We start from the raw sequence: 27,615 nt of genomic DNA on the forward strand, positions 1-27,615 counted from the left end.
TTAAAGCAACCCACGCTTCAATATTAAATAATTCGCCAATTTTATAACAAATTACAGCTGACAACGCTAAACACAAGTCATGTTAAAAAGCTCGACTTTTTGAGTGTCTGTGTGTGTGTGTGTGTGTGAAAGTAGTGCAGAAACAAATTGCGACAGTGAGCGAGAAGATTGTGGGAAGAGAGCGCACACGTGAGTGAGAGTAATAACGTAAGAACGCAACGTAAGGAAATTAAAATTGAAAACAAATGAGCATGCAAAACAAAGAAAGAGGAAGAGAGAATGTGTGAATGCAGGGCTTAAGAATATCCTATAAGCAATCAAGGTGTCTAATCGATATGAGTTAACAAATATCCTCTACAATTATTTATTACTTTATTAATTTAAAGTACATCAAAAATAATGATACTTTATTATTAAATATTTTAAGTAGTACAAAGAAAATAATAATTAAAATTATAATTTGTAATACATATTTAATTATTCAATTTTTTCAAAATAAAAGTATGTCAACATATTATTTGTTAAAATAACTACTTCACTTACTTTTTTGACTTTTATAAATAAATAATTTAGTACATTTTTCTTTTATCAATATATAATTAATAAATTATCTATCGCAACCAAATTAACCTATAGTTGTACACATTCACAGGGTATATCAATTGTTGTAGTTGTAAAGGAAATAAAAATTGCGACGCGAATGTCGAACTATTTCATTTGCAAGGAAGAAAATCGTGCTGAGTAAACATACGGCAGTCACTGTATGTGTGCGTGTGTGTCATGTGTGTGTGAGGGAGGCACATAAAGAAAGTTCAGAGTGCACACGTTGAAAGGAATTTCGTTGAGCGAGCAATGTAATTTGTCAGTTCAAAGACCTTTGCACGTAAGCGCATCAACAACAACAACAAGAGTGGAAGAGAGCGTAGAAGAAGCAAAAGAGCAACAACATGAACAACAGGAAGAGGAAGAGGATGCAAAAGGATCTACGTGCATATTTTGACCGAGATGCTTACACTGCCGACGACGAATACGCCGCCGCTGACGTAAGCGCCAACGCCAACGCAGACGTAGACGAAGACGATGATGTTAAGAGAGCGAGCGAGCGAGCGAGAGTGGAAGAGACAAATGTGCCGAGTGTGCAGACGTGAGCAGTCCCCCTTCCCCTTCCCTCTCTCCTATAAGCAAGCAATGTAAGACAAAATTTAATCAATGTATTTTTGTCACGTTAACGAAATTTAGATTGTTAAGAAAGCAAGAACAACAAAAAGAAGTAGGTGATGCAGTAGCAGAAGTAAAAGCAGAAGAAGTTGAAGTGCAGCTGCCTTTGGATTTGTTGTCGTTGTTGTTATTGCTGCTGCCTGGATATAAACATAAATTCAGTTGCAGTTGCCGAATTTGCAGCGTTGTGTAGAAATCCGAGCAGCACAAAGGATTCAAGTCACACACACACGCACATTATAATTATCCTCAGTCACAAACAGAAACTCAACTAAAAAGTCGCAGCTGCCTTTGGCGCGAGCTCACCTCACTCTCTATCTCCCTCTCTCACTCCCAGCCTCTCTCCCTCTCTCTCTCGCTTTCTGTGCAATTGCTCAATTGCATGTTTGTTAGTTACCCCCTCCTCTCTTGCATTTGCAGTGATGTGTGCCTTATGCCACGACTTCCGAGCATACACTGAACAAAATCTTACACTTTATGTATTTTTATAAAAGCAAATTTTTAATTAAATAAATTATTAGATATATTTTAGACAAAAATTATTAATTTTAAGAAAAATATATAATTTAAGAGCTGAAAATTCTTAGTTTTGCAAGAAAAATATTAATATCGCTTTAGAAGTAAGTAGAGAACATTTATTTAAAAATCGCTTATCTTATATTAGTCTTTGTATTGTGAAAAATATTAATTGTTTTTATATCACTGATGTTTAAGACCTACAGTCTTAGTTTTGAAGGAAAAATATTAATTTTTTAATCATTATTTATTTTTTTTTTTATTAATTTTTATTAGTTTCCTTGAACTAAGCGACAATATCTTAAATATTTAAATGTGTTTATTGTATTTTGCTCATAAAGTTGTCTTTCTTTACAAAAAAGAGTTAGTAAAAGGAAATTTCTGAGTTTTTGAAGCCGATCTTTTTTTATAAGTGTAGCATTGTAGTATATTCACCCCCCGAAATGTGAGACTGAAGAAAACTTAAGTGCATTATGCGCCATCGTCTGCCAGCTGTCTGCACCCCGATTGCCAGTCCCCTCACACACACTCTACCTCCCTCTCTCTCTCTTTCTTCTTCCGTACCTCACTCCGTCAAGTAATTGAGTTCTACGTTATCGCAACTATTTCGATATGCCGTTGCATTGGTAAATTTACGAGCACGGCATTTTCTCGACTATTTATAGGCCAACTAATTGCACAACGTTACCAAAATTCGAGTGCATATTAAGCTATCTATCGATAACTCGACTTTTTAACAAGGTTTTCTACTTAAATTTGAAAGATAAGCGAGCTAAAAACTTCTGATTAAGTTTCAAAAGTTTCAAGGTTATTAACTTTGGAAATAAGTTTAAATTTGTTTATTTAATGTAAGAAAGAACATTTTCAACATTTTTCAATACGGTCATGATTTTTATTGGAAGTATCTCTATAGAAAATTGTCTCATTTGAAGAAAATATAGTTTTGATAGGAGTTTTTATTCAATAAGTAAATAATAATTAATTGCTGCTGATTTTATATAATCGAAACTTGACCTATCCATATATCGACTTTAATACCAAATATTTTGCTGAAATTTGCAGAAACAGCGTACTACGTTCTTTTCTTAATATTTAACTTAAATCAGCAAATTGTATAATAATATTTCTTTATAAATTCAATTGATAATTTATATAATTTTAAACCTATCTGAGATAAATCTGTCTCAAATAGAATGAATCATGTGAATTCCAAATGTGTCAGCGAAATGAATAATGAGAAAGAAAGAGAGAGAGACAATGGGTGATTAGCTGCTGTCTCTTTCTGCTGCACAGTCATTCAGTGGAGACACTTTTGCTGTGTTGGCAAAAAATAAAAGTAAACAGTTTATAATCCGAGTGTATCAATTTCATCGCCTCGTAATTTGACTCCTTGAAGGCGCCTCAAAATGCATATTATTATTTATATTTCACTTTTCTTATTTTCTTCACTTTTAGCGCTGCCTCAGCATTTTCCGCTTATCGGCGGCGCAGCTCTGTGTCATCATAAAGTAATATCGAAAAAATAAAATAAAAAGAAGCACAATAAATAAAATATGCCATGCAGTAAAGAAAAATAATTTAACGACGTCGCGACGCAGCGCCAATCAAAACAAGCGCATTAACAGCGACGCGACGTCGACGCAGCGACTGCAACAAGTCAGTATGGAATAAAAAAGCTATATCAACATTTAAAAATAGCTAGAAAAGGCTAGAAAAATAGATAAAAAGTATTAATAGATGTGGGCTTTAATTTATTAGGGAACTTAATCATTTTAAGTTTTATTTTTACTGTTAACATGTAAAGGAACATTAAATAAAAAATACTATATAAACACTTTCATTTTATTATTCATATATATTATGAAAAAAAACTAGTTTTAATTAAATCCCATTTCTCTAGCAGTGATAATTAATATTTTAAAAACATTGACTAAAGTACGGCTACAAAATAAAAACTAATTATATTTTAGTCTGCTTAAACTTTCAAACTCTTCAGTTGGCGGAAAAATAGCTGAGCTGGCAACACTGCTAAGCACACGCGTCAACGTCGCTGTCGCAGTCAGCGTTGCTCGCTGTCGCTTGCTGTTTACCTTGTGTCAGTTGTCAATGCGGCGTGAAAAAAAAAACTGGCGTCTAAAGTTCCAGCGACTTGAACTGTTATCAGCAAGTGTCGCTGTTGTTGCACTTTGTCCCTCTCCCCCAACTTCCACACACTTTTTTTTCTCTCTCTCTCTTCACTCACTCACTTCACTCCCGCTCTCAGCGGTGCATTGACATTGTTGCTGTTTGTATTTGTTCTTCTTAAAGCTTTAAGGCAAATGCAGCGACACTCTTTGCATTTCTTTTGAATAAAGAGTAAATCAATAAGATTTCTAATTCAAATTATTTAAGTGAGTTTTATAATTTGTTAATTGCTTATTAAATTAATTTAAGCATGATTTATAAATTGTTAAAGACTTTTGCTCTTAACACGCACTTGACCATGTGCCTTGCTTTGTCTTTGTCTTTCTTATTTTCTTTGTTGTAAGAGCTCAAGTGGCGCTTATTAAGTCATAGCCAAAGCTTAAACTAAAGCAAAGTTCACAAGCACTTGACGCACACACACACATACACACACACACATAAGTGTGCATGAATTGAGCTGAGTCTGCTCTGCTGCGTCGCTGCTGCTGCTGCGCTTCCTTCCACTTTTTTTCTCTTTGTCTCGTTTCATTGTTGTAGTTGTTTGTGGCTGCGATTTAAGAGCGTGTGTGCTTTATAGTAATTTACTATTTTAGTAGCTAACACACACGCTTTTGTTTTCAAAGAGAGCAAGAGTGTGGGAGAGTAGAAGGAGCGTGGGCGCGTGTGAGTGAGCGAGAAAGCACGCTTCACTTGAGCTGCATTGTTGCTTAAACTTGCGTTGAAAAAACACCCAATTTACAAGTGTTGGGGCGACAGCAGCAACAACAACCGCAAGTGCGCTGTGGCCTATCTGCAACAACAACAACGAAACAACAACAACAACAAAGACAACGGCAACAAGTTAACAATGCAGCGGCTTTTATGTATTAACAAGACTTGATGAACGGAAGGAGTGAGCGTGGGAGGAAGCGAGAAAGCGAGTGGAAGACAGCTACAACAAAAGCAGCTGCGAAAATGGCGAAAAATAAAACTGTTGACAATGACGCAAAACAAGCGAAAACATTGCATAAACTTGAGCGCACACACACACACAGACACCCACGCAAGCTTGTCTCTGTGTTTGTATATGTGAATGTGTTGAAATTTATGCTGTGGAAAATAATGCGATGCCAACGCTGAGCGCTGAGAGTGAGGGTGAAAGAGATAGAGTGCTGAGAGCTGTAAGCTTTAAAACTCTTTTCGCTTTGCCATTATGGCTGCTTATCGGCATGTCACTTTGTGTGTGTGTGTGCAATAACATATGTAGTATGTGTGTGTCTGTGTGTGTGTGTGTTTCTGCGGCCTGTGCGTGGATTATATAACAACTCGCTGCATTTGAACAATGCGACGCTTTTGTTGTCGTTGTTGTTGTTGTCCTTGTCTTTTTGTCCTCTGGCCAACACACAAATTTCGACTTTTCTTTCTATATCTTTCTATACCCATCGATCGCAGAGTACGAGGGTATATTCTATTTGCTGCAATGCATGAAAAACACGTTAAAGTAACTTTTATATATTTTTGATCAGCATTAAAAGTGTGTATTTTTTAAATAAATGGAAAGCTAAAAAAAAAATTTATAGTTTAAAATACATATTTGAAATTTTTATTTCTAGAAAAAAATTAATATTAAATTATTATTTAAAGGTTTAAAAGCTCGACGAAAAGCGCTTAAAAATCATAGATACAATTACATTAAAAGTTCTAGCTATTTTACTGAAAATATTTAATTTATAAAAATATTTAAATGTTGTAACGAGTATCTTAAAGTCAACACTAGCGCTTTTTTCCATTCTTCAGATCTAATTTTGATTTTTTTCTTTACTGTTCATAATTTATATTTAATATTTACTATATAATAAAATTCTATTGATATGAATTATAATATTTAATATTTAAAAATAATTCAATTGAGTAGCGAGTATATTAAAGAATCAAAAAGCACTTAAAATTCACAGGTAAAATTATAATAATAATTCTAACTATAAATGTTACCAGTCAATCAAAAAAAAATAAATAAATTTTACTTATAATATTAAATAAATAAAAATATTTATATTCATTAACGAGTATCTTCAAGTCGTAGAATCGTCTAAAAATTCTAACTTCATATTTTTTTCGGGAACACTTTTAAGTTTAGCAAAGTTGCATGTGAATGTGTGTGTGTGTGTGTGTGTGTGTGTGTGGAAAAGCCAAAATATTTGAACAATTTGCGCTGCAGATTTCCTTTTTTTGGCAGCCAGTAAAGCGTCTCTAATCCCTTTGTTTACGGCACTTTCTCTCTCTCTCTCTCTCTCTGTCTCGCTCTCCCTCTCTCTTCATCTATAGCTATCTCTGCGTGTGTCGCTTCTGCATATGGCAAACTCGAACTTCCTGTTGCCCTCTCTATCTTTCTCTCTCTTTCTCTGTATGTATTGCTTTCTCTTTCTGCTGCTGCACTCGTTTAGCATCGTTAAGCTTTCCACTTTCCGCTTTTGTGTGTCGGCCACATTTTTCGTGCTAATATCGTTAAAATGTTATTACAACGTAGTTTTTGCTTTAAATTTCGTTGCATTCGCTTCCTCTTCTCCTGCTTCTTCTCTTCCCCCTTTCCCCTTTCCCCTCATTCTTCAGGTCTTTTTGGAAAATTATCGTTAGTTTTGTTGCTGTAGTTACAGCTAGCTGGATTTTCGCTACATCGTGTAAAATTAATTGAATGTTGCTGCCTGCAGAGCAGATGGCCAACACGAGATGGCCAAGGAAATGGCTTGTAGAATCTGGCTGTTAAAACTGGGTGGATTGTACAGTGGGCTGCACTGTGGGGCATATAATTTAGCAGCTCAACATGCTACTTACTCCCAACTGCGCCTTTACTCTCAGCCCTAAAAAATATAAGTACTTTAGTCGAGTGCTTTGGCAAATCGTTATTAAAAATTTATTGACCCTGTCGAAGCATTTTAAATATTGCTATAATCCAAATTGGGCGAAAAAAATAAGTTTTCGTTTGTTTTTCGCAAAGAATTTCAATTGTTTTGTGCCATCAGACCTTTTGGCAATAAAACAATTTTATTTATCAGTTATTTTATTAATTATTTTTAAAAAATTATCAGTCGACAATTTTTTCAATTCATGTAAATTATCTTCTTTAATTCTCAATTGAAAGCTAAATAAATTATTTTTTGAAATTGAAAGAGACTAAAATGTTTAATTATTATTTAGTTTATTTAAACAATTATTTTACCACGCTTAGCTCTCTTTTAAAATTTTATTATATACAATTTTTTTCACTTCATATTTAAACATAATTTTTAGCAGTGTATTCATTTATAAATAATGACAGCTGCGTAAATTTAAATAATATTAAATGCCTTGACAGAATCGCAACATAAAGTGAAATATTAATTAATAATTTTAATTTCAATTTATATGGAAATGTTGAGAATTATTTCGATTGTCAGACAGGATATTTATATATATACCTTTATTTATATAATATATTTATAGATTGAAATGTGATTAATGTTTCTATACAACTGGATATCCTATCTGCTTAAAGTAAACACCAGAAAAAGTATAACTTCAAGAGTTCCGTTTAGAAATACGACATGTTAAATCAACACAGCAATACTTGAAGTAGTTTTATCTTATCAGTACAGTGCCTCATGCGATTAAATGCCCCTGCAACACATTGTTGAAAATTGTTGAACATGGGAATGGAAAAAAGGGAGAGAAAAAGAAACGTGATAAATATTTGTTTATGCTTTAAGCTTTGATAAGCGGTAGATACTTTTTGTTATTTGCTTGACTGACTCGAAAGTTTATGTCCCTTTCTTACACACACACACACACACACACACACGTAAATATATAAATATGCATAAAATACTAAACAACCACAACTAAAAGTACCCTCGGTAAAAGGCATAATAAATATGAAGTGAGTTGTGGCTCAGTTTAATAATGTTTTGCAAATATTTGCACGAATAAAGCAAAGGCAAGCTTATTTTACTTGGCAAATGAGCCAAGTTTATGCCAGAAGGGAAGGGAGTAGGGTTAAGGGTAGGTAGAAAACACAGTTTCCTCCTTTCCGACCTTGTGAAAGGACCTCGCAATGTGAAAACGACCCACGCATATTGCACTAATGATTTCATTATGGTTGAGTTGTATTAACATAGCTGCCACACTGCGTGTCAATTTAAAATGAGATTTAATATATTGAATTTTAAAAATTCCATGAACATAATTTGAATGCGGAATTAATTTGGGAGCCAAATCATGAACGAAATGACATTCCGCATGAAAATAGGTTGAGTTTTGACAAAGTTATGAGAGATCGAAGTTTTCAAAAAAATGTCAAGGGGTTGGTAAGGAAAATTGGATGATTCTTGGCTTTTAGTCGAAAAATATGAAATTTTTTTACCCTATAAAATTTGAATGTAGAATCAATTTCGGGGCCAAATCATGAACAAAATGACATTCTGCATGAAAATCGGTTAAGTTTTGACAAAGTTATGAGAGATCAAAGTTTTCGAAAAAATGTCAAGGGGTTGGTAAGGAAAATTGGATGATTCTTGGCTTATAGTGGAAAAATATGAAATTTTTTTACTCTATAAAATTTGAATGTAGAATCAATTTCAGGGCCAAATCATGAACAAAATGATATTCCGCATGAGAATCGGTTGAGTTTTGACAAAGTTATGAGAGATCAAAGTTTTCGAAAAACTGTCAAGGGGTTGATAAGGAAAATTTAATGATTCTCAGCTTATAGTCGAAAAATATGAAATTTGTTTACTCTATAAAATTTGAATGTAGAATCAATTTCGGAGCCAAATCATGAACAAAATGATATTCCGCTTGAGAATCGGTTGAGTTTTGACAAAGTTATGAGAGATCAAAGTTATCGAAAAAATGTCAAGGGGTTGGTAAGGAAAATTGGATAATTCTTGGCTTATAGTCGAAAAATATGACATTTTTTTACTCTATAAAATTTGAATGTAGAATCAATTTCGGGGCCAAATCATGAACAAAATGACATTCCGCATGAAAATCGGTTGAGTTTTGACAAAGTTATGAAAGTTTGAAGTTTGCTTCTTCAAAAAGTAAATATAAAATATGTAAAATATGGAATTTGTAAGCTAAAATTCATTTGAAAAGTAAGTAGCAAGTTTCTTTCTTTCAGCATTAAAAAATAGTACAGTTTTTTCCATAATTTAAGGACTTTTCTTTTAAGCATTTAAAAAAAGGATATTTTTGAGGCAAGAGCGAAACATTTATTTCTGTCGGTTGCTTATCAGCGATGAAAAGTGAACTATTAGTCAGTGGGCCATGGCCAGAAGGCGCTCAACTGAGACGTGGCGTGTGGCAAGAGACAGAGAGAGACAGAGAGAGACAGAGAGAGAGGGGAAGAGAAAGAGGCAGCAACACGTTGCGGGTATCTATCAACATTCCTGGCTCGTGTGGGCGCCATGAAGCGTGGCCAAAAGGCAGGCAAGACGTCATGTGGCATGTGGCAACGTCGGGACACGCGTCCTTTGAGTATATTATGATAAGGGAGGAAGAAAAAGAAGGAAAAAAAGTAGGAAGTGTGGGCGTTACGTTCGACGGCTTTTGTGCCAGTTTTTCTTGACTTGGCTTAAAGTTAAAGGAAATTAAAAGGAGCAGCTGCTTCTGCTTTTCCCACACATTGAAAATTGTGAATGAAGGAAAAGCCGAAAAAACTATTCAATTGTGGTTTATTTATTTGCTTTGGCTTATCTTGAGGCCGGAAATGAGGAGACTTTTCCCACTGACAAAGATGCAAATGTGCCACTTATATTATATATCAGTTATCATTGAAGCTTTTATCACACACACACACACACACACACACACACACTTGAACACACTTTGTTGTCTATTGTTGTGTTTATCATTTTTGGGGCCCGCAGTTTATGCGTAACAATTTCTTGGAATTTGTCTACGATTTTGTTGCCTCTGCTTTTCATCAATCAAAAGTGCGTGAAATCAAAAATCTATGCCTCATTGACAGTTAAGGACACGCTTCAGTGCATACGTAAAGGACTCCAGGAAATCAGGAGGTTGATAAAAACCACAATACAACCAAAGGAATCAACCATCATTCACAGATATGCGGTCAACAAAGGTAGCTCAGAGAAATGGCCATAAAATGGCACAATAATATCTGATATATTTATATATATATATGGGCAAGCTGGGGAAAGCCAAAGAATGTGGCAAGCCAACAAAAATATAAATTTGATTAGCCGACAAATGCAAAAGATACAGCTAAAGATATACATATAAGCAAAGATCTTAAAGCTTATAATTTCTTAAGTAAATATTATCTTAATTATTATCAATAAATTTATATATTTATTTTAGTCTGAATATAAATATTACAAAATAGTAACTAGATATTTATTTTTATTCAACAAAAATTTTACTTCAGTATTTCCTACAACAATCGAATTGAATTTATATTAAAATATGTTTAAAATAAAAAATAGTATAGTAAATTAATTATATTCCCAAGTTTTGTTATATAATTATTAAGTATTGTGAGTATTTATTATTTATTAATTACTTTCGAGCACTACAAGTTTGTTTATTAAAATAATAATATATATCATATAATATTATTTCTATTCCTATTTTATTAAAAGTTTATTTTCAACGTTGTATACAAAAAATTAAAAAAATGATTTGACTTTTGTAATTTTTCAGTAACAAGGAAGTTTCAAAATGTTACTTTATTTAAGCACATATTTTTATTAATCAAAAATAATTAATCTATAAAAAATTACTTGAATATATGGATAGTAAAAACTTATTCTTCGTCGCTATTTACATTTTTATTATATTTGATAATCATAAAATTAAATTTTTAAAGCCCGTTACAATTCTGATTTTTATTTAATTTTATTAAAAGTATACATATTTTAAATAATGTGCAGTTTCCATAAAAAATTTAATTTTGTACTATAGTATAGTATTTAAATTAAAACAAAAACTATTCATAGACCTATTAAAAATATAATACACATTTTTTCACTTGAGATTTTCGTGCTTATTTATTTTAATTTATTTCTTTTAAAATTAAATTTTTCGGTTTTGATTTTTTTAAACTCTTGTATCTCTTTTTAGATTCTTGCATAAACATTTTTAGATACACATACTTTTATGGAGCAGTGTTAACCACGCAGCTTGAGACTTTAGTATAGCCACAAGTCAGCTGCATGCCACAAACATTCAGTTAACAGCTCCACTTTGAACCAATCTTCCTCTTCCTCCTCCTTTTCCTCCTCCTCCAACTTGCTCTTGCTTTTATTGCGGTTCCAGCTTTGTTTGGCATTAAAATTGCATGAGCTTGAAGTTGATTTGAATGTGGCAAGCGTCCAGTGGCAAAGTGGGGCACATAGGCGCAACCGTTCTCTCTTTCTCTCTCTCTCTATAGCTTTCTCTCCCACTTTCTGGGTGTGTTGAAATATGTATTACCTGTGCAACCACATGGTCATATTCCCAGGTTGTGGCGCATGTCATGGACAGCATAAATTCTTGCCACTGCTGGTTGCTTGTTTCTGTCCCTTTCCCCCACTGTCTGTCTCCCTCTCTCCTACTCTCGTTACTCAAGTATGTGCGTATTGATAAGCCGGGTCAACAATAGTAACGGCTTTTTATGCTGTGCTACTAGAGTTGCCACCACTGTCACATTTTATTTTCACCCCTCGCGCATTTGAAATCAACGTCGCGTCGTTTGCACATCTGCCGCTCCGACGGCGCAGGACACGCTCGACAGCGCAGCAGCAGCGCAGTAGCAGCAGCAGGACATATGTCTTATGCCGCATGCGGGACGCGTTCCCCCTTCCACACCTATCACCCTCTCTCTCTCTCTCTCTAACTGCTGCAGATCAACCCTAGAGCAAATTATGCTTGTTGTGTAATTACACTTTCGTCCTTCCACCCAAAAATGCATATTGTAATCATTTCAAAAAAAAAATAAAAAAAAAAACAAACAACACAATATTGTTGTTGTTGTAGTTTTTGGTACAGGCACAAGTTGATCATAAAGTTTTGCCTTTGTTGTTGTTGTTGTTGTTGTTGCTTCATGTTTACATGTTTCATATGCTACGGAAATCCTTGATGAAACTTTAAAGGGTTTGCATAAATTTGGTTTCAATACCCTGTGAATATAGCTTAATAAAGGCTATATTCAATGTGCGCAAATTTATTCATGTATTTTCTTAACATCAACTAAAATCAGTCAGTAACAAAAATTTCTTTCGACTCTAAAGTTTATTTAGAAATTAATATTAAAAAGCTATTTATAAATTTAAAAAAAACAATTTATACAATTTCAAAATTCAAGCTGATATGCTCAAAAAGTTTATAATAAATATTAATCTGCAGAAAACAAAAAATAAATAAAAATTAGTATATTTTTTATTTATACATTTACATTAAAAAAAAAATAAAAATATAATAATATAAAGTCCATATCAAAATAATGTTTGATTGTAAATTTCAACTACAACGTTTCTGTAAAAATGTTTGACATTTTTTATATATATTAAAATAAGAAATTATTTAATATTTAAGTTCTATACTCTACGTAAAAATGAAAAAAATTCTGAACTATAAAGTTAAATAGCTGAAAAAAACTCTGAGATTATTTAAATTATATTTTATGTAGAGTATCTTATAGTCAATCTACTTCTACTTAAGCATACTGCATATTTTCGTCTTCTCTCTGTGTTTGTTTGCTGTTTTTTTTCTTTCTTGTTTGTTACTCTGCAGGTTTTTCGCAAAATATTTTTTATGAGCAAAATATTGGCTTTACTCTGAATGTTGTTGTGCACAACAAATGGTAACTCTATGTAGAGCAGTGCACTTTAAGAAACACAATTTAAGAGCTTGGATGAGAGAAGAATAAAAATCATTTTTAGAAATGTAACATAGTTAAATATTATTTAAAAATATAAATATATGTATTTTGATACATTAACAATTAAATTCATAAATTTACAATACAGAAAAACTTAAATCCGAACTGTAAGTAAAATTTGGCTGCAAAGAAACAAACCGAAATAAATTTCAGCAAAAAACTATCACTTAATGAAGTTAAAAAATATAATTGATTCCAAAAAAGTCTAATTAAATTTATGCTTCTGAAAATGACAATATAATTGAAAACCTTTCATTTAAAAAATACTTAAAAAACAATCTAAGCAAATATTTTGTTGATTTATTTTGTCAATTAAATTTGCTGCTGGAAAGCGTCGCACAATTGCAAACTCTACAGTTCAAATTTATAATAAATTTGATATGCATAATAAATACGAAAATGTCAATGAAATTACCTTGAAATTGAATGAATCATTGAATTTATTGCATAGTTATAGTATAAAGTTTAGAGCTCACTATAAAGCAAATTGCAAATTGCCAATTTTTCAGTTTTATTTGTGGAAAATGAATTTTTCTATTTTACAATCAAACTTGAAACTTAACAAATTGTGCAGCAAACAGAAAAATATTTTGCAACATAAAAGGAATTTTCTACTCTTTTGATTTGCTTTTAGTTGTGGCATTTGGCATAGTTTTTTTTTTATTATTGTGAGGGAGAGAAATAGAAATCTGTTGCATAAATGTGTGTGTGTACAGCTTAATCTGTCGAGAGTTCTTTGAAAAGTGTTGAGAAAGTGCAGAGAAAGGATAAAGAAATGTTTAAGGTTGCTACTCGTACATTCATACATTCATTCTGGCAGTTATTCATTCAACAAGCATTCACTTCATTCATTGGCTATGCAAATCCTGAGGCACAGACAAATTTAACACCTTGGGGTGTAGTTTGCAAAGTCCTCGGATAATCCGCATTAGTTGCACAATGGCCAGGTCTGAGTTTAGTTTAGTTCACTTTAGTTTAGTTTAGTTTAGGTATCGGTATCGTGTTGTGCCTCAACCACGTGGCAGTTGCAACAATGACAAGAACAACGCAATGTAAATTGAATCGTGTTTTCTAGCATTGCATTTGGCATTTGTCAATTGTTTCAAATGTCCAAATGTCCAAATGTTAACCTCAATGGGAAAGCTTAACACACATACAAATGCAATAAAATATGTATTGCATATTGCAATTTTAATTTCTCAATTCATTTTATTTTACATATTCACTGTGCTTCGTGTTTGTTTTTATTATTATATTATATTTTTTTTTCTTTGTATTTTTCTATACCATCTAAGGCAAAAGGTAATACAACAGTTGCAGAGGCAGCAGGAGCAGCCACAGGAGTGCCACAAATAACAAATTGCTTGTCATTGGCATCCATTGGGCCCACCCAATAGACCCATAGACCCATAGACCCATTCAGCAATTTCCAGTCAGTTGGTTGACTCGCTTGTCCGGTACAACCTACAATTCCCAGCTGGAGGACATTGCATTTACAATTTCAATCTCTATTAAAATTCATTGAATCCCTTACATTAGTTCTGCGACTGTCTTTTCATCGCACAGTGTCTCAAAGTGTATGCAAACTAATTGAAATGAGTTTTAAGTATACTTGACAATATGATCTTATATTTCAAGTGAACACCTAACCAAAGTTTCCTTAAATTAAATTGATATTTAAATTAAGATATCATTTGATAGAGTTCAATCATAGGTCAATTTTAAAAATAATCTTCGAATTTATTGATCAGCATATTATTGACTGATGATCATTCGCCTATTTCAACATTAAATTAAAGTGATCTTAAAATTTACGATATATAATTCATGTGATTTTTAAACTGACTGACCAAAGGTACAATTTAAATGATTTATATGATCACTGATCTCTTCTGATCTTAAGTTTTACTGATAAGAACATAAAGAGTACTCCAAATGGTTAAATATAATCACATTGACTCAATGATGTTATCTTACCTATTAACAATTTTAGCTTAATCACATATGTCTGATCACAAGCTTGGACTGATCTCTTGTGATCATTTATTCACTGATCACAAAGTACATATTTTATCTAGATCCATAGCATTTTACAAATATCTGCTCTATATCGCTATAATATTTGTTGACTGATCGCTTGCGATCTTCTCTTGGATCAAAATTTAAAAGGATCTTCATACGATAGATATCTGATTAAAAGATATATATCAGAAATCTCGACTGATCACTTGTGATCTTATTTTTCACCAATAATCACATTTAATTTGCTAGAGTGATTTTTTGGGATCTCTTTTTTAAATGATCAACTGCTGATCATTTTCAATCTATCAACTTAATAAACTTATGTGATATTAAATTTTAATATAAATATAGAGATACATTTTTTAATGATCGCTTGTGATCTTAAATTTTACAGATCGTAAGCAATTTAAATACTACACAAATATAGAGATAAATTTTTTAAATAAAATAATCGTAGTCTAGTACTATTCAGCGACAAGTCCTAGGGACTTAATCAAGTCGGGAACCTTGCGCCTTTGCAGTTTATCATTGGAGGTCTTGGGCAAGGCATCAATAAAGTAAATCCCTCCACGTATATGATAGGCACTACTCAAGTGTCGCTCCACAATGCTCCTCACTTGATTGGCGACCAATTCTCGACCCTCTTTGTCGGGTGTACGGACCACAGCACAGGCTGTTAGGTTGTTGGACACCTCATGAGGAACACCAAAGACACAGGCCTCACTGACACCAGGCAAACGTAGAATAAACTCTTCAATTTGCTCGGGATAAATCTGAAAGTTGTTGTACTTAAAGACATCCGTGTCGCGTGTCTGAATGTACAGGTAACCCTCGCTATCGAGGTACCCAATATCGCCAGTTCTCAGCCATTGTCCATCGGGACTCAGAGCACGTTTTGTGGCCTCCGGATTGCGATAATATCCGGCCCATTTGTAGCGTAGATGAGCATAGATGATGCCCACCTCATTGATGCCCAGAGGCATCCGTAGTTTGTCCAACACTCGCAGCTCCACATTCCGCATGACTTTCCCCTCGCTGCCGAGGGGACCGCCGAGGTTCTTGCTGACTCCTCCGACCTCGGACAGTCCGTAGCCCACAACGAAGCGCATGTTCCCGATCAGTTCGTACATCCGTCTCGAAACGGCCTTGCAGACCTTTGAACCGGCTCCAATTAACACCCGAACCGACTCCAATTGGGCTTTGATTTTTGGCAGATCACTCTGACATTTGGAGAGTAAGGCTATCTGATGGGAGGCAAGAAACAGGAAGGTCACCTGATGTCTCTGAACCACCTCTAGTAGATACTCCACTGTGTAGGGTCGATTTGTGATGATACGCTTGCAACCATTGAGCAGGGAGGCCAACAGCATGTAGGTGCCAGAGATCCAATACAACGGACTGAAGGACAATACCACAGTGTCCCTGGTATAGGTGTTGGGACTGAAAAGTAAATATGAACAGGGAATGAAAAGATCCGAAAGAAAAATGAAAGAAATAATTTTATTTATTCCGACCATAGTATACCCCTTACTTATTTCAATATATATAAAAGTACTTTAAAGAAATTACTACCTAATAAAAACTATTGCATACTTTAAGGTGATTGTATTGAAATAATAACTTTATTAATAACTTTGGTTAGCTATTACTCCCGTTCTACTTGTCCGTTCTTGCTGCGGTTAAGTGATATTATAGATAATATTAATAGATAACGTGAATTACCATAAAAACTGTATTATCTTAAAAACTGTGGGTGTGGTGGTTTTTCGCGATTTGCGGAGCTGGAAGAGGGCGTGTCAAAAATTTAAAACAAACTTGAGCTGCTACAACACATTTGGATTCTGTGGGTAAAAGTTTGGTATCTCTAGCTCTTATAGTCTCTGAGATCTAGGCGCTCACACAGACGGACAGACGGACGGACGGACAGACGGACGGACGGACGGACAGACGGATAGACACACATGGCTATAAAGACTCGGCTGTTGATGCTGATCAAGAATATATATACTTTATGGGGTCGGAGATGGCTCCTTCTCACTGTTACATACATTTCAACAAACACAATATACCCTTTTACTTATTTTTTAAGTAACGGGTATAAAAAAACTAAAAACTAAAAGTTAACTATCCCTCCAAATCTTCACTTACTTTTTGCAATTGCAGATGAGGCTGCGATGGGAACGAGTCACTCCCTTTGGCATGCCGGTGGTACCCGAAGAACAGACAATAAAGGCGGTGTGATCTCCGTTCAGCCTAGGACAGGGCACATAGCTACAAAAAGAAGGAAGAGTTGAATTTAGAGAAATACCCATTGAATTTCATTATCAAAAACTCACTCAGTTGGCGCTATACCTTCGGTTTCCTTCAGCAGTTCACTGACATCGCGAACACCTTCAAGTTTACCATTTACCAGGTAAATTAAGGCTGGATTCAGCAATCTATCATTTACTCCCTTGATAGTTGTATAGTTCTCCACATCGCAAAAGATTAATTTGGGTTCTGTAATGTCGTACATGTACTTGACTGTCTCTGTAAAAGAAAAAGGAAAAAAGAAAGAGAAAAATGAAGTCAAAAAAAAAAAGTATCTCAAGTAAAATCTCAAAATGTAGTGCAATATTTAGGAAATTTTAAAGTTGATCTTACCCTGATCGAAATCCGGATGCAGTGGATTGATGGGCGTGCCCGAGAGCATTGCTGCGATAGTGACACCTGTCAGGTAGTTTGTGTTATTCGCTGAAATGCCAATGACATCACCACAGCACAATCCAAGTTTCCTAAATCCTTGGGCAATTCTTAAACCCTGTTGGGCCAGTTGAGCGCCCGTTAGTTCCAATCCGGTCGTATCGCAATGTTGAAGTATCTTATCCGCATTTAAATTGAGCACACGCATTGTCACCTCGCCGAGCGTCATTTCAGGACCGTAGAACTCCTTGCCCCGCGGTCCCTGCCAGGTGCGTGTGGCAGCATCGTAGTGCACCTCACAGGTGGCGCCACCACCACCACTCATCTTGATAAACCGAAGTTTGTCTTTCAACTAAGTGTTTTACTGCGTCTCAAAACGTTTTTATACATGTGAAAAGCGTTTTGAGAAGTCGTAAATAAATAGGAAACAAAAGCGTTAAATGTTAATTGTTTTGTCACGTTGCCAGACATCGAAGTCGGAGTTAATGTTGTTGTTTTCTTTGTCTTCGAAATTGGTCTAAATAGATGCTTATTTAGTGGCCCCATGATATCGACAGACAGACAGACAGTTGGCCAACTGGAGACAAGTCTAAAATGCCGCTAGCCAAATTAGAGCCAAACATCAATTAGAATTCATTCCATTGAAGAATCTGTCGCCTGACTTGCCAATTTAAGCAATTAATTTGTTTAAGTGTAAGCTGATGTAATTTATTTCCCTTGCCTTAAAATGAGTGCGGAAAATTCCGTTCTCAATTGTTAAAATTTGGTAAAGAAATTTGATTCAATGCGTTCTTTTTCGAAAAATTCCTTTTTTGACAAAAAAAAGTAACATTTTTTTCCAAAAGTAAAGTCCTTTGTAACTTGATCAAGCGTTATATGATGAATAAATATAAATATCCTTTTAAGCGACATGTCTTGCTTTTAGAAAAGTCCCTACTTACTTAAGAGGGGCTTTCCTTTTTTCCCGAAGGTAAAATCTCGATAAGATGATGTTAAAAACTTACTATAAATTGAAAATTTTTCTTGGAAAAATTTGTTTCTTACTAGGGGGGGATTCTCTGATATTTTCCTTAGAAAAATACCTCGTTTAACTTGATCAAGTGTGAATTTCTCGTCAATCAAAGTCTTTTCTTCTTAAAAAATTTACCTTCTAACTGAAGAAGGAAAGTTAATCGAAATATCTTCCTTCTAGGAATATTTCTCTCTTACTTAACAGGGATCCTTTGGAAAACTAAATTTTTTAAATTCATGGTTAATTAGCGTAGTCATTTTCTCCCTTACTTTAAAGGAAATCTTCATTCCTTTGAGTAAAATTCGTTCCTTATCTTAAAGCAAATCTATTTTTGTCCATAGCAAAATACTCATTTAACTTGATCAATTTTATGATGGGATAATCACTATACCATTATATAAATTATATTTTTCTTAGTAAAAAGGGAACCTTTTTTCTCTCACGAAAAGCATTTTTTAATTATGACTTTATATATTTTTATTACAAGTTTTCTCTATAAATGTGTAGAACTGAGTTGTTTCTTGAGTTCAGCGGGAACTCTGCGTCTTTGTATCTTCTTATTCGGAGTCTTGGGCAGCTCATCCACAAAATAAACCCCACCTCGCAGATGAAAAGCCTCACTCAGATGCTGCTCGACAATGCCAGAGATTTGCTCCGCCGTCAGCTGTTTACCCAGCTCACTCTGCTCGCGGACCACAGCACAGGCTATTAGATTGGTGGCTATGTCATCGGGAATGCCAAAGATTGCAGCTTCCTGAACACCCGCCAAGTGGAGAATAACATCCTCAATCTGTTTGGGATAGATCTGAAAGTGATTGTAGCGAAAGACATCCGTGTCGCGGGTCTGAAAGTGCAAAAAGCCCTCGTCATCGAAGTAACCATGATCTCCAGTGAGCAGCCATTTTCCATCGGAGCTCAAGGTCGTCTGCGTGTCCTGGGGATTGCGATAGTAGCCACCCCATCGTTGATTCAGGCGTATGTGAATGTGACCAGTCTGATTGGGACCCAGAGCATTTCCCAGCTCATCCAAGAGTCGTACTTGCACATTACGCAAGAGTTTTCCCTCGCTGCCCAAAGGACCGCCCACATTTTTACTAACCCCTCCAATTTCCGAGAGTCCATAGAGCACGGCGAATCTATCGCTGCCCAGCAGCTCATAGAGTTGCCTCCAAATCGACAGCGGCAACTTGGAACCACTGCAGACAAAAGACTGCACCGTTTGCAGTTTCTGTAGAATTTCTGGCTCTTGGCACTTGGCGAGCAGTGCCATGTGATGTGGCACGGTGAGCACAAAGTTCACCTCATGCCGTGCCACCAGCTCGGCAAAATACTCGGCACTAAAGGGTCGATTGGTGATCACGCGCTTGCAGCCGTTGACCAGCGAGGCGAAGAGCGTGAAAATGCAGGAGATCCAATAAAGAGGGCTGAAGCAGAAGAGCACTGTCTTGGCCGTGAACAGCTGCGGGCTGAAAAGAGAGAGAGAGAGAGAGAGAGAGAGAGAGAGAGAGAGAGAGAGAGAGAGAGAGTAGAAGAGGTAGAAGTTGAAGTAAAGCCAGAGTTACACTCAGAAAAAATTATTACACTCATTTTAGAAAATCGCCTTTGTCTTAAAACCGTCATGATTATGAGAAAAACGTTTAATTATGTGAAAGTTACCCTAGTAAGTTAAATTAAAAAATATATATTTCGGCATTCTAGTCGGAAAATGTACAGGTACACTCGAAAAAAGATTTTAAACTTATTTTATAGATTTTCTTTTGTTTAAAAATTGTTATGATTGTTAGAAAAATATTTAACGATCAGAAACATTTGTTTAAAATAATGATAAAAGTAACAACTCAAGTTATTTTTAGAAATATATTAGAAATAGTGGGAAACTCAATTTTTTTCTCAAAGAATAGAATCGCCCAATTAAATCTATTATTAACTGAACTACTTTTCTTAATTCGAAAAAAAGTTACCCTAGTAAGTTAAACTAAGAAATATATATCGGCATTTTAGTCGGAAAATGTACAGGTACACGCGAAAAAAGTTTTTATCCTTAATTTATGGAATTCCTTTCGTATAAAAATTGTCATGATTGTTAGAAAAATATTTAACGAGCAGAAACATTTGTTTAAAATAATGATAAATAATGATTTTAGAAATATATCTGAAATATTGGAAAACTTAATTTTTTACTTCAAGGAATAGGATCGCCAAATCAAGTCTAGTCCATTTTATTATTTAAGAAGAAATTACTTTAATATTAAGAATTTACAAGGAAAAGAAAATTCTTGATTGTGAAATAAGGGTTTCTCTTATTTAAAAAAATAGCCTTAAATGTGAGAAATTGAGATTTGATAAACTTATTGTAAGCCTCCCTTGGAAAAGATTCAATAATAAAGACAATGTAAAAAAAAAAAAAAAAAAAAAAAAATGTGAGAAATTAAATATAATATAAGAAAACATTTCTAGATTGTACTAGAAATTTTCTTATCAGAAATTTTTGCAGTATGTTTCGATTAATTTGAGACCAAGTCGTTTAATTTTAAAGTAATTTATTTTCTAACAATATTGAAATTTTTACTATTAAAGGTTTATTTCTGATTTCAATTAGAGCCATTCTTTTCTCCAAGTGTAGAGAGTTAGGGTTAAGCTCAATTTGAGACCTAGGCAACTTCACTTACATTTTGGTGTTGTTCAATAAACTGCGATGCGAGCGCGTGACGCCTTTTGGTAAACCGGTTACCCCCGAGGAGCTGATAATAAAGGCGGTGTCGTCACCGCTCAAATGCGGGCAGGCAAAGCTGTAGACAACTTCAATTAAGTAAAGAAGGAATAAATTCAACTAGAACCACTTACAGTGTCTTGGGATCGTAGCCAACAGCGCCGTCTTTAAGCAAATCCTGAATATTGCGCACACCCGGAAGACTTCCGGTTAGGAGAATAAGTTCCGTTTTGAATTTGAGACTTTGTTTGACAGCATCTAAGGTCTCATAGTTGTCCACGTCGCAGAAAATGACCTTTGGCTTGGTTATCTCATACATATATGCAATGGTTTCTATAAAAAGTAAAAAAAGGGATCAGTAAAATAATAAAAAAAATTACAAAAAGAAAAAAATATAGATTAAATAAATTCTATTATTTGGTATTAGTGTGAAACACTTTAAATTCACTTTAAAATTGATATAAAAATTAATACTACAACGAATATTATTAGATAATACTTATGAGAGTTCAAAGAAAAAAGTACTATATTTAGAGTTATATTTTAGTAATAAGTAAAATAAATAAGAAACCCTAAATAAATAAATAAATAAATTTAATTCGATCCTAGAATTTTTGAAAATATTTATTATAAGAAATGAAAAAAAATCTAAAAAATAAAAACAAAAATTTTAGACTAATAATAATATTTTAGAATAATAAAAAATATAAAATAATAAGTAATGGAGTGATAAATTTGCAAAAAAGTAACGTACCTTTATCGAACTCCGGATGCAGTGGGTTAATAGGCATGCCATTCAACAGGGCTGCAATTACCACCTCGGTGAGGTAAGTGGTGTTTGTGGCAGAGATGCCAATCACATCGCCGCGATGCAACTTCAGATGCTGAAAGGCATGAGCCAGAAGACGACTCTGCTCATAGAGCTGAGCTCCCGTTAGATTCTCTCCAGTTGGATCAAAGACCTGCATCACTTTATCCGCATGTAGTTTCAATATAAGTAATGCCACCTCGCCCAGTGTCATATCGGGTCCATAATATTCCTTGCTCTTCGGTCCCGACCATATCTTTTCAATGCTATCGTAAATGGTATCCGTCATGTCTGTCTTTCTTTTCCAAATCCAATCGACACACACTCTTAACACTCTAAATCAACCAACTGAACAGTCGATTGTATTGATGCACTCTATATATAGGGAACCAGTTGCTTCCAACTTTCAATTCTCATCTGTTAATTGACTTCACACGTTTTTGGTCCAACACCAACTAAGCTGTTGTTCTAGTCACAACAATTTAGTTGAAAGCTACAAATTTGTCATATTCTTTACAAATTCACACTGATTACGAGTTGGTTTTTATAATTTATATTTTCATTAATAAACCAGAAAGAAATTTGTGGTGTTAAAAATAGACTTTAGCCTGCTATAAGAAAATAGAATAAATAAAACTGATTCATTCATTGATGAAAAATATTTATTTTCATACTAGTAACTGATGTTGTATTTAACATTTTTTCTCTAGAGTCTAGACTAATAGGATATTTCCACGACCACTCACATTTGTCACATTTGCTCACATTTGAATGTGTCAGATTTTTGGCTTTCCAAGACCAAATGTGAAACTGTTAACACATTTTCCATTCATCCGATATGAATCATCAGTTCGATTTCTGTGCAAAAACTATAAAAAGCTGAATTTAAGAACATTTTCATTTCGCGCAAATTTAATGCTAAGTTATTTATTGAATAAAACAGCTGGTTAAAGTGATAATTGCTTTTTTTCACGAGTTTATCGATAAGCATCGCGTGTTCGATAAAAAAAAGTACTGAAATTCGCCGGGGCGAATGTGAAAAAATCTTCACATTAAGTATGAATGAGCCAAAATGATCATTCGGATTTTGTACTGAAATGAAGTTCACATTCGTGCCGAATGATGAAAATGGCGTTGAATGAGCCAAATGTGCTGTCGTGGAAATAGGCTATTAAAATTGTGTACCTTAGAAGTAGCTTTCTTTTTTGTTCCCTCATTAGCTTTTAATTACCTATCTACTCTTTAAAACTCTTCCATTAAAATATCTTTTCCTTTATACTGTACTTTGGTTATATTTTCTCGATTGAATTGTCAAGAAAAAAACCCATTAATTAATCTTGACATCCGTAGTTCGTTTGAGTTTAAGTTTCTCTTTTTCTCCAGCAATGGCCAAGTCTTTAAGCCTTGTTCTTCTATTACTTATCTTGTTTTTAATCTTCTCTTACAAAAAATCCCTTAATTCGTAAAGCTTTACACTTCATCTTCTTCTTCTTTAAGAAAAAGGACCTCACTTTTTAAACATTGAATAAAATCTATTCTTACCATCTAATCCATCTAACTTTTAGATTAACTAATTAATTTTTTCGTTTTAAGGCAAATTTTTAAATTAGTTAACCAAACACACTATTGATTTATTAATCCATAACTTTAACCTATAACAATATCTTATAATTTTACAATTTAACAATTTCCTATAAACCTATAATCTTAAAAAATATATTTGACCTGTTATGATTTACACTTTTCTTTCAATTGATCCCTTGTATAGGTTTTATTCGTCTTTTTAATAATTCACAACATCTTAATTTTTTACACTTTACAATAATATTTCACTGCATACTCAAGGCATCTTGCACCACTGTGCAACTGCTACGATTGCATAATTTTAACGATTAAACACAGTTTGATCTCAGGGCTCTGTCTCTGTTTCTGTCTCTGTGTCTGTTTCTGGTTCCAGCTTTGTGGTTGCAACACGCGCAATTCCCTTTTACTCCGCCTTCATCTTCTTCTTCTCCGTGCTCTGGTTTACTTTGTGAGACGCACAGGACATGGTGCATTGAGGAAACGGGACACTCGGCGATATATAGAGGCGCATCCTGAATGCGTGCACGCTTCATTTGCGTGCTTAGTTAGGAAATCAAGCGTGTGCTTCAGGACATGCCATAGCCAGAGACAGAGATAGAGACAGAGACACAGTCAATGAAAGAGAGAGAAACAGAAACAGAAACTCGCAGTCTCAGTTCTAGTTGCAACTTAACATGCAAGCTGCAACTGCCACACCCCCTTCTCCCTCTCCCGTTTCAAGGCAAACTTCAACTGAGGGCTCAAAGTTGCTCAGCGAGTGGTGCAGATGAATGGACGCTTCTTCTTCTCCATCTTCTTCTTCTTCTTACCTGTCGTTAGCTACTTTCAAGCTTGTATTTTCTATCTACCTGTGTACGTGTGTGTGTGTGTGTGTGTGTGTGTGTGTGTGTGTGTGTGGGAGTCAAGTGAGAAATGAATTTGCCTCTAAGCTGCACAAAGTTCATTTATTGATTTTCATGCAAGTGAAGGGACACAACTTAAGCTGTTTTTTAAGCCCAGTAACCAAAGAGTACACTGGCTTTTCAGTTTCTGACAAAAAGTTATAATAAATGTAATTTTTTTTATAAATATTTTTATATTTATTTATCAGTTAACAATATAATTAAAATAATAAAACATATCAACATAATAATTTTGTTTATATGCAGACTTTGTAGAATTCTTTCAATCTGTTTATATCAAATAATGTGTAAAAAACTGTAAGACTTACGAACTGATTAATAAAATACGTGATAAGATAAGAATATCAGTAGAGCTATGTATACATATAGCATGTATATCTGTTTATAATATTTAAACAACTTCAAATAATTAATTGGTAATTACCATATATCTACATAGATAAGATAACATATTATTTATGAAAAGTATATAGTTAATATATTCAGTCGCTTCTTATTTGACGTAAGCAAAATAAAAATAAAATACGAAGATTTCTTTTTTTTGTACTAGGCTTAAATTGTATACCTTCTGGCAATTCGAATTTCGCAAAACGACGTGTTATTGCCGCAGCTATGTTGTGTGAAAATTTCAACCTCCTAGTTCTTATGGCTTGGGCTGTGTAATGATCAGTGAGTGTGGACAAAGAGTCTTATATATACAGATGATTATATATATTTACAGGATTCATGGAGTTAGTGTTGGTGTTGATATTATAGATAGTGTTTTTTTAAGAAGCTGCCACAATTTGTGTAGTGCGTAAAAAACGAGAACAACGAGAAAGCTCAGACGAGCAGTGATCAATAGAAGATTGTCCAGGCAATAGTAATCAACGAATTTCATATTGGAGGGAGAGATTCGCATGTGAGGAGCACCCTTGTAGCGCTGAATATACTCGGTCCAGTAGACGGCCGTGTCCAACGGATGCATGGGTTGATCCCGAAAGCGTTGTGATAACGCCAGGGCATTCTGACGATATTGGGGCTGATCCAGCAGCTGTCGGATAGCTGACTCAAAGTCCTGCCGGCTCAGTGTGAGAATGTCCAGGTGTAAAGCGGCGCCCTCCAACTGCATACGCTCTGCATTGCGGAACTGATCAAAGAATAGGGGCATTTCCAACACTGGTTTGGCATGGTAAACCGCCTCAATGATGCTCAGCATGCCGCCATGACTGATAAACAGTCGCACATTGGGATGGGCCAATATGGCCTGTTGTGGCAACCATTCGCTCATATAGATGTTGCCACTCACATTGAATCTGGGCTGATTTCCCTCGAATTTCCATACAATTCGCTGTGGCAATATTGCAAAAGTGTCCAATATTAATGCCAAAGTGTCGGCTGACAAATCGCAGCTTCGCAATTCCATGCCCAATGACATTAAAATGACGCCATGTGGCGCCTCATCGATAAACTGCGACAACTCTGCTGGCATCACTTTGGGCGTCTCTTTGGGCACATGCATGCCACCAATCTCGATCAGATTGGGCACATTGGGACGCGCATCGAACAGGCTGAAATGCTGATTCAGCAATATCAGCGAAAAGCTGTGACGTATCTCCGTGAAACTCTGGCTAAGATGACCAAAGAAATGCTCATGTACTGCCAACAGGCCTGGCAAAAATATTAGTCTATGCATCAGCCATTCCTCCGAAATGAGCATCCAGTTATACAAGCGATCGATCAGACTTATACCACGTCTAAATCCAGTCAACATTATCGGCTCAATTGACGATGTGGCCAAATAGCCCACCAATGCATTTAGATTCCAATCCCCGCCACTTGTGGCCAGGCCAATCAACGTGGCATTAAAATGTGCCGCCAGTCCAAAGAGTGCATCCGTGTGGGTTGGTTCCATTATCATCAGATCGTAGCTCTCCCCCGATTGCATCAGCTGTTGCACCCCATCATTGTGCAGGACGTTGAGACAGGCCTTTACCATATAGTTGCGTATGGAGCTCACCTCGTCCCATTTAGTCATACCTCCAAATTCATCGTAATTGACTTCTATTTTTTTTGGAATGAATGAATATAGCATTAGGAATATGTAAATATGATCCAGTTAAACTAGAAATAAACATTATTATTTATGAAAATCCAAAATAATCAATTGTAAAATCATGGTGAAAATGCTAAAATTTCCTTGAATGGATCATTTTTCTTGTATGTTTATTAGGGTGCATAGATTTTTTCACAAAGAACGGTTACCCCAATTCTTAATGAACGGTAAATTCTAAGATGTTTTCACCAAGAATCCATAGCTCTAAAATCAATTACTAGTTCCCGCTTTTTGAGTTAAAAATTTAATTTTATTTTTACGTATTTTACGATTTGGGTTAACATTTTAAAATCTTTTTTATTGTTATTGATTTCTTGATTTCAAAAATTAAAAGTAACCACACTGAAAAAAAAGACCAACTTCTAAAATCAAGAACATTCATCTTAAATATTTTGTTCTTAAAATAAGATTATCTTAAGACCAAATTCTTAAAATAAAAATATTTTAAGACCAATTTACTTACACTAAGACAATTAATCTAAGACAGAATAAAATATAAATAAATTATAATTTAAAAATAAAAAATACTATAAAAATAATATATAATTTTTTTTTTAATTTTAGGAACATTTATTTTTAAAATAATATTTTGATCTTATTTAAAATGTTCTTAAATTCAAGATGTGTTCTCTTAATTTAAGAATTTTATGTTCTCGACGCATTTTTTAGAACAAAAATCTTAGTAGTGAGACCAAAATCGTGATTTTAGAACATTTTTTTTTTCAGTGCATTATTTAGGATTCCCGATTGAAATCTTTCGACTCAACAGTTTTGTATTCCAGCGCTGGTTTATAGCGATCATTGATGTATATAGAGTGTAATTTATCCACGATTTCACAATGTGAGAATGCGTGTATCAGTGTTAATTGATGGCCACGATCCAGCAAGGCTTGCATATAGGGCGTCAAAAGACTACACTGCGAATTCACGTCGTATGGAAAGACGAGTAGAATTTTGGCAGACCATGTGGGGCACAGTTGCAGCAA

At 34.5% G+C, this 27,615-nt stretch overlaps 3 protein-coding genes across 3 annotated transcripts; all 3 read right to left on the reverse strand.

Annotated features, from left to right (window-relative positions):
• Positions 1-15,249: 15,249 nt before the first annotated feature.
• LOC117785883 (probable 4-coumarate--CoA ligase 3) lies at positions 15,250-17,843 on the reverse strand. Its single transcript, XM_034624144.1, has 4 exons — positions 17,480-17,843; positions 17,173-17,365; positions 16,985-17,107; positions 15,250-16,276 (listed from the first exon to the last, which is right to left on the reverse strand). The coding sequence occupies exons 1-4, from the start codon at positions 17,841-17,843 to the stop codon at positions 15,301-15,303; spliced, it is 1,656 nt and encodes a 551-aa protein (XP_034480035.1). The 3' UTR covers positions 15,250-15,300.
• Positions 17,844-18,987: 1,144 nt separating this feature from the next.
• On the reverse strand, positions 18,988-22,373 carry LOC117784255 (luciferin 4-monooxygenase). Its single transcript, XM_034621944.1, has 4 exons — positions 21,995-22,373; positions 21,375-21,573; positions 21,200-21,319; positions 18,988-19,996 (listed from the first exon to the last, which is right to left on the reverse strand). The coding sequence occupies exons 1-4, from the start codon at positions 22,335-22,337 to the stop codon at positions 19,024-19,026; spliced, it is 1,635 nt and encodes a 544-aa protein (XP_034477835.1). The 5' UTR covers positions 22,338-22,373; the 3' UTR covers positions 18,988-19,023.
• A 2,885-nt stretch (positions 22,374-25,258) lies between these two features.
• Positions 25,259-26,551, reverse strand: LOC117785884 (UDP-glucuronosyltransferase 2B20-like). The gene has a single exon (XM_034624145.1). It carries the CDS (start codon positions 26,549-26,551, stop codon positions 25,259-25,261), a length of 1,293 nt encoding a protein of 430 aa, XP_034480036.1.
• Positions 26,552-27,615: the final 1,064 nt, after the last annotated feature.

Source organism: Drosophila innubila (genome assembly GCF_004354385.1).
Source record: "Drosophila innubila isolate TH190305 chromosome 2R unlocalized genomic scaffold, UK_Dinn_1.0 1_C_2R, whole genome shotgun sequence".
NCBI lineage: Eukaryota > Metazoa > Arthropoda > Insecta > Diptera > Drosophilidae > Drosophila > Drosophila innubila.